The 8,478-nt window shown below is 30.7% G+C and overlaps 1 protein-coding gene across 1 annotated transcript; it reads right to left on the bottom strand.

Annotated features, from left to right (window-relative positions):
• Window positions 1-5,449: 5,449 nt before the first annotated feature.
• LOC129910437 (dynein axonemal intermediate chain 4) lies at window positions 5,450-8,142 on the bottom strand. The gene is made up of 5 exons (XM_055987818.1): window positions 7,741-8,142; window positions 7,480-7,677; window positions 6,012-7,414; window positions 5,751-5,963; window positions 5,450-5,687 (listed from the first exon to the last, which is right to left on the bottom strand). The coding sequence occupies exons 1-5, from the start codon at window positions 7,945-7,947 to the stop codon at window positions 5,477-5,479; spliced, it is 2,232 nt and encodes a 743-aa protein (XP_055843793.1). The 5' UTR covers window positions 7,948-8,142; the 3' UTR covers window positions 5,450-5,476.
• Window positions 8,143-8,478: the final 336 nt, after the last annotated feature.

Raw genomic sequence — 8,478 nt, 5'->3', positions numbered from 1 at the left:
TTTTCGGGACTCCACCACCTGGCGAAATTCACCATTTTGGAAAACGCAAATAAGTCTTTATCTCCCAAACTATTACTTGATATATAATAAATATATTGGAGCAAGGTTCAAGGTAACATAAATATCTTTTTCTGTATACATATAAACTGTTTTTGTGCGAGGACAATACCTACTTTTGAGGTTATGTCATTTTATTTTTCAGTTTTTTTTTTCGATTTTTAATTTTTTTTAATACCTATGATATAGATACATAATTTTTCCTTATCATTGTAGAGCATTAAATTTCCATTAGTTTGGTATACTTTTGAAGATTATACGTTTTTTCACGGAGCTTTAAAGAGCACTCCCTCTCTATATATTAAAACAATAAACTAATATGATTTTAGAATAAGTTAGTTGGGGTAAAAGTTGCTAAAATGTTTAAGAGTTTTTAAATAGAAATTTAGAAAATTTATATGAAAACAAAAATCGTTTTTCAAAGTTAAAAAACAACATCTGAAAACAAATTGAGCACTAAAACAATGATGCAATTTGATTTCGTTTTGCCGTTTTTTAAATAATTTTTTGAAAAATAAAATTCCAAAATAATTACTAATCAACATCTAAAGCTAAAATTTAAAAAAAATCAATGCCCCGTTTTCGAAAATTTGATTTTTCTAAAAAAAAATTTCAAATTTTTTTTTAATCCAAAAATATTTATTTTTTTTTTAATCCAAAAATATTTATTTTTTACAAAATTTTATTTCTGATTAAGATTAAAATTATATAAATTCTTTTGTAAAAAATTCGTAAAATTGAATAAGTAGTTTGGCAGAAAATCAGATTTGAAAAAACGGTTCATCAGTTCAAAGTTTTCAAAATCTCTTTTTCGATGCAAAATATAAAAAAAAATATTTGTTTCAAAAATTTTAATCATTTCTAGTGAGCCAATTTTTTTTAATAATATGCGTGACTAAAAAGAATTTAAGAATTCAGAAAATAGCTTTTATCGTATCTAAATTATTTAGGAAGTAATTGCATTTTTTCTTTATTATTAACAATTTTTAATAATTTTTCTGATACATATTATTGAAAATTTTTATAGCTGTTGAAAATTGTCTTTTCACTGTTTTTAACGTGATTTACTAAAAAAACTAAAAATTCAATGAACGAAAAAACGCTTTTATTTTATGAACTGGTTGTGCTAGAATTTTCGTTTTAATTTTTTTCACAAGACATAAGTATACAGGTATCACCTTTATCAGGCTTATGCATTCATTCTTTACCGGATACTTTTGCGGAATTGGAATATGAAAATTTATTTTTTAATAAGAATTATTGTCAAAGGAATTAACAATTAGCACCATCTAGTGCTCATAATGGTAGGTTTATACCATAACAAAATTGTTTTACAATTCTGTATTGTAAAACAATTTTGTTTTGGTATGAACCTACTAGGTGAATTTCTGTGAGTACGAATCGCGTGCATATGTGTACATGTACACACTCTTTTTTTTATAATAGAAAGTTGTAAAGCAATTAAAAGTTCTTTTCTTTTCATTCAGACTGTGAAGAATGCACTGCCCGTTCTTATTTTATAATTTAAAAAGGTGCACAACTTATGGCGATACTTTATCTGTGGCATCTTATTTTATTTATAATAATTATCCTAATAACTGTTCGAAATTAGTTATTTATACATCGGTGATTTAAATCGACGCAGCGGAGTTATAAAGTAGAACAATTTAGATCTCAGTATCAACTTAAACCATAAACGAGTGCATGTATGTATGTATTTATATACATATTATGGTTCAAATTTACACCATGAGAGAATTTTTATAGCAACTTATCGCAGTACCTTCCTACTTACATGTGAATTGTAACTGAAGAACAAATTTTACATTTTCGCGGGAAAGCAATAACAACTTGTAGATACTCTGCTTGAAGAAGACAATAGCTAGCTACGCGCTGTGAGATAACATATAATTCGCTTTATGTCAGTTCAGTCGGGTAAGCGAAGCGCAACCGGAATAAATTAGTCGAAGTCTTGCATGTCCGATACGGTGCACTATCGTCTTAAGTGTTTTAATATATTCCATTTGGGATCTACACAATGCTACGAGTACAATATGTTTGCAAGTTTTTTTTCCCAAATGATCTACATTAAAATTTATAAGTTTGTTGCGATAATTTGTAATACATTTTTTTACTACCAACCGGAACGTTTAAATGGATAAGAAGTAAACATGTATAGGTATTAGGGTGGGTCAAAAAAATCGAAATTTTTTTTTTTGATTTGGTACTTCGAAAAATCGATTGCTAGACCCCTCTAGAATATACACACCAAATATGAGCTCTTTATATTAATGGGAAGGTCCTCCGCTTTGCAATTTTCCATTCTTACATCAAGCTTCTACTAAAAAAAAATAATTTTTTTATTAATTGACTTTTTAGCAAATTTCTTTTCATATTCTTGTAGGAAATTGAACGCTCTACAAAAAATGCCTTATACACTTTTTTCGTTTATCTAACCGTTGAATAGATATTTGAGGTCCAAAAATCGAGAAAATCTTTAAAAATTCGTTTTTTGTTCTTAATTTTGTAACAAATTGAAAAATTATAATGATCAAACGCGCAAGACATATTCTTGTTGAAGATTGATTGCTCCACAAAAAAGGTCTTCTTAACTTTTTTCATTAATCTAACCATTCTAAAGATATTCGAGGTCAAAGTTAAAAAAAAATATAAAAACATTTTATATTTTTAAAAAATTTCTAATTCACTGAAACTTCATTATTTTCAAATTAACAAGATATATTCTTGTAGGGGCTTAAACGTTCTACAAAAAATTCCTTGGAATGAAGTTGATTGCTTTAACCGTTTAGAAGATATTCGTATCCAAACCAATGCTCAATGATTTCAATAGTTTTCTTATGACCCGTATCCATTGCGATTTGGATAAGAATATTTTCTAAACGGTTAAAGCAATCAATTTGATTCCAAGGAATTTTTTGTAGAACGTTTAAGCCCCTACAAGAATATATCTTGCTAATTTGAAAATAATGAAGTTTCAGTGAATTAGAAATTTTTTAAAAATATAAAATGTTTTTATATTTTTTTTTAACTTTGACCTCGAATATCTTTAGAATGGTTAGATTAATGAAAAAAGTTAAGAAGACCTTTTTTGTGGAGCAATCAATCTTCAACAAGAATATGTCTTGCGCGTTTGATCATTATAATTTTTCAATTTGTTACAAAATTAAGAACAAAAAACGAATTTTTAAAGATTTTCTCGATTTTTGGACCTCAAATATCTATTCAACGGTTAGATAAACGAAAAAAGTGTATAAGGCATTTTTTGTAGAGCGTTCAATTTCCTACAAGAATATGAAAAGAAATTTGCTAAAAAGTCAATTAATAAAAAAATTATTTTTTTTTAGTAGAAGCTTGATGTAAAAATGGAAAATTGCAAAGCGGAGGACCTTCCCATTAATATAAAGAGCTCATATTTGGTGTGTATATTCTAGAGGGGTCTAGCAATCGATTTTTCGAAGTACCAAATCAAAAAAAAAATTTTCGATTTATTTGACCCACCCTAATAGGTATATATAGAGACATAGGAGTAGTCGGAAAGATTCTTTGGGAACTCTCCAGAGTCTTCTTCTCCAAAACGACCAAAACTTATTAGGAAGACCTTTTGCATTGTTTTTTTATTTTTAATTTATAGACAGTTAAGAATTCAATGCAGTTAACTTTACTTTATAACTTTAACTGACGTGAAAAACTTCTACTTATTAAATTCTGAAATGAAGAAGTAAATTTTTAATGTTAAAAATAAGTTTTTCAAAGCTAATTTGACGGCACGTGACCACATGACAAATGAATCGAATAGCAAAAGAAGACTTAGGCCCATTTGCTCATACGGGTCATAAATTTGAATCCTAACTAGGTCAAACATAGTTCATAAGTTCTTCTTATTTTATTCTACGTTGCTAAAAAATATTTATATGGAACTCAGCAATGATTTACTTTCATGATATAAATCGCTGAGAACTTCAAATCAAAATGTCAAATCGATAGAAAAGTCAAAAAATTCGAATTGTTTTTGAGCAAATTAAGCAGTTAGAATGCAACAAATTTGTTGTAAAGAAAAGTGTGTGTCTTTTTATTACAGAAAAAAAAGATTCAATAGTGAAAGTGACCAAAAATATATGTTAAATTTAATTTTAAAAAATATTCATTTGAAAGAATTTAATTTTTAAATGTGTGCGTTTGACAAAACTAAGAATGAAAAGTATGATAACAAAAAAAACAGTGTTTCAAAAATTTGTCTAGAAAGTTTTTCCATCTGTAGATGGTAAATGCTAATGAAAGTGAGTAAATTTCTATTAAATTGATAATTGATGTAATTTTTGACTACCATTTCTTAAGCCGCATTCTTTCTTATTTGTTTAGTAAAAATGCTTAAGTTGATCGTAAACTGCTTATGTTCTACTATTTCTTCCCCCTAAGTTATGTTCAACTTAGGATCGTTTATGACATAATTTGAAATTTGAGCAAACCGTTATGAGAAACTTAGCTCTTTAGGTTTTACTTAACTATTTAAGTTTCGTTTCAGCAAATGGGCCTTAATGATTTCCAAGTAGCGCAGGCTCCCGGAAATTACGCCAGATTTTTTTTTGGAAAAAACGCCAGAAAATTTCTTTTGTTCAAAATTGGAAAAAACACCAGAAAATAGTTTGGAAAAAAAGGCAGAAATATCGGAAATTGTGCCAGACAGCTATGGAAAAAGAGTCGGAAAATGAAATGGAAATTAGGCCAGAAAATAATACATTCTAGCTTAATTTCCACATTTCGTTTTGGAAAAAGAGCCTAAAAATTAATAAATTCTGGTTTATTTTCCATGCAGTAAAAACAAATGTTTTTTATAATTTTGTCTTTTTTTTTTAAACCAACCATACAAAAATTAACATTTTGTAACAAAAACTGTAACTTAAAATTATGATACTTAAAATAATTAAGCATACGAAAATTATAATATTATAATAAATTTAATTATTTTAGTATTTTTTTCTGGCTCTTTTTCCAAAACAAAAAAGGAAAAAACGCCAGATGGTTTCTGACTTTTTTTCCAATTTTTTTTTTGTCTGGCGTAATTTCCTATGGCGTAATTTCCGGGAGCCAAGGATCATACATTTCAGATAGTACCTAACTCATCATTTTGTCAAATGTGGTTATTCTTAAGAAGCAATTTCAATATGATTTTCGATATTTTTACTTTTATGATACCTATATCACTTATTTTGAATAATGGGTTTAAAAAAAATGTTTACTTCCCAAGAGCACACCATGTGGTGTTTTCAAGAAAAATGATGCGTATACGCCATAGTGTCCCTTATAAAACTATAAACCACAAAATAAATGTTTTTTTAATTTTTTTTAGTTAAGTTAATGCTGACTATGATTAGTAATACAAAATTCAGAAAATACTTATTTAATCAGTTCTCTTCTTTTTCGGATAACCAAAATATCCCAAACTCTTGAGCTCAGTAACAATTTCCGGATATGGCATTAATGCCTTAAAAATAGCAGTTTCAAGTTCTTCGTATTGAAAATGTGGTGGGAATGGCATATCTTCTAAGGCACACACGTAAACAGCACCTCGTTCATTTCCCACTGCAATTGAACGACCGCAATTGGAAAACCTTCAAATATGCAAAAAAAATTAACAAGTTCTTTCTAATAATGAAAAAATTCATATTATTTACTTGGTCATTGTTAGATAAGATCTTTCTAATCTTTTTGATGACATTGGCTTCAAAGTACTACGCCTGATATCCCAAACATCCACTGTCTTTCTATTTATCGATACAATCACCGTGGAATGTGTCTTACTCCAGCAGGCGCAGTTTATAGGACTTAATTTGCTAGTCAATGTTATGAGGGGTTTGAATATTCCATCAATCCATATTCGAATGCACCTGTCAAAAGATGATTAAAACACATAAGAATGTAAGATTTCTACATACCAATCATCTCCACAAGTCAGAAATAACTTTGGAGACCATGGAGAGAATTCCATAGAATACACAGCTCCTTCGTGTGTTTGCCATAGGCTCAAATGTTGTTGTGGATAGTTTGTTGAGCATTTGTATATAACCCCCTCATTTGAGATTACATAAAATATATCCTCTGCTATTGGATCTAAAGTAATGCCCAAGCATTGTGTATGTCGAACAGCTTCTAAAGTGTTCCAAGGGCGCTGCACTGGAAGTCCTTCTGGAGAGCCTTCGACTCGATTTAGAACTGCATGACAGTAGCCAAGCAAATACGGACTATTTATAACTCGGTATTTCATCACACTGGCATCTTGAGAAACTGTGAGAAAAGGCTCTATATTGGCAGTTTCCCCGGCATCCAATGGAATCCATTTAATGTCAGTCACTGGTTCATATCCTGGAGAGGTTTCTCTTTGTGAAATGGCTACAGTGCAATCACGTTCGGTAGTTATATCCCGAACTTCAACACTTCCATCATAAAGCCCAATTGCCAGTAATTGGGGTCTATATGGTGAAAACTCAACCGAGACTACAGAAGAATTGTATTCGAATAACTTCTCCGGGTTGACAGGATTTTTTATACTCCAAATGCAAACGTAGCCTCGTTTCGGTGAATAATTTGGGGCACATGTGTAGACACCATAACCAACAGCTAATATGTCTCCATTTGACGGACACCAACTCATGCAGCTTACTGCATGACGTTCCTTGTCCTCAGATTTTGCCCATAACACCCAGAGAACATCGGTCCTGTACAAATATTCAACTTCCATTGACAACGGATCGGGCATAAACATATTCCGGAAACGGCGCTGTTGCTCCTTGAAGACATTGCCTGCAAGGATGCGCTGAGTCACCATCTGGGCTATATCAAATTGTGCCAAGCGACCTATCTGATCACACGGATCAATGCCACCCACTTTATAAGTCATTACGTCAAGTGTCTTCGAATCATCCATCTTGAGGCTAGATTTGACCGGTTGGAGCTGCTCGTATGTGTCGAACATGTCAAAGTTCGACACATACGATGCAGCATTAATTTTTCGTATAGTATCGGTATTGGCATCTCTTGACTTATAAAGAACGTTGGTTGTTTGTGCTTCCGAATCAGCTTTGCGTCTAAGTCGACCTTTGCCTTTGGTAACATAGTCGTAGGCTTTGTTTTCTTTATCAACTCGTTCAGCGTCTTCAGTTCCAAATGGAACTGTTGTGCTACGTTGTTCGAAGAGTAAAATATCTTTCGTCTGTCTCAAATAGATTTTGATGAAGGGTGAAAATTTCTGTTCCTTCTGACCAAGTCCTTCAACTTCTTTTGACTGCGTTGAGGTTGACTGTGTTGACTGCTCATAGAGTATAAAAAGGCCTTGGGATATCTTTAAAAGAATAGAAGAAATAAATCATGAAATATAATTCCTCCATTTTTCTAGAGTTTTCTTACTCCATGAACAATATCGTTCATGGAAACCCTTAAGGCTCCACCTAAACTGGTTCGCTTCAGAGTGATATCAACAAATTCAGGCTTTTTGTCAATTGTTTTAAAGAATTCGTCAGCTTGTTGTTGAAGTTCTTGAAAATCTTTTTTGCTTTTCTCAGATTCAATAGGCTTTGGGGTAACATTTTTATTGTTATCGATTACCTGCGCAGAGTTTTTGAATAAACAAAATAACAGTTACTAAGCATTTTATTTGCAAATAGATACCTGAATGTCTTTTCTTCGCTGCAAAGCTAAAGCGAGCTCTTTAGAGTATCTAGTAGTTGATTTAGGAATTGTTGCAGATGAAGATGAACTTGTTGTTGCAAGGCTTGAAATGTCATCTTTGTCGTCTTTGTTTATATTGATGATTTTAGAAGTAGATTTTGTTATTCCTTTGTGAAAAGAAATTCTTGAAATTGTTGACTTTTTCATTTCTGATTGTTTTCAAAATATATTAGCTTAATATGAGAAAAAAAAGTGAGAAAGATTAAACGGTTTTTTGGGGTAGATATTGTTTGACCCAAAAACAACCGTGAAGCATAAATTGACGCTTAATGTAATCGAGTGTAATTTTTAATTCTCTTTCACAAAAATGGAACCAGACTTTATGTAATAAATTATTTTAAAGCAAGTGCTAAGAAAAATAAATTTATTTTTTGATCGTACAGTATTCGGAAAATAGAGTTCCTTATAAATTTTGTGTGAATAGAATCAAAAATACAGTCCTCTAAATCGGACTCCCTTTAAGTCGAGTTCCCTCTAACTCGAACTTTTTTTACCGTTTTCAAAGAAAATTTTTGAAGAAAAAACTCGAACTTGAACCGATTTTGGTGTCCTGTGAAAGTTCGACTTAGAGGGAGTCGACTGTACATATGTACAATCATAAATGCACAGTTGATTTCCAACCTTTGTTTTGTCCCAATAAGTTTTTTTTTTTTAAGTGTAGCTTATTTAGCTTAATTA

The sequence above is a fragment of the Episyrphus balteatus genome, chromosome 2, assembly GCF_945859705.1.
Source record: "Episyrphus balteatus chromosome 2, idEpiBalt1.1, whole genome shotgun sequence".
NCBI lineage: Eukaryota > Metazoa > Arthropoda > Insecta > Diptera > Syrphidae > Episyrphus > Episyrphus balteatus.
The sequence above is the reverse complement of the archived record's forward strand: the minus strand, read 5'-3'. Positions and strand labels throughout refer to the sequence as shown.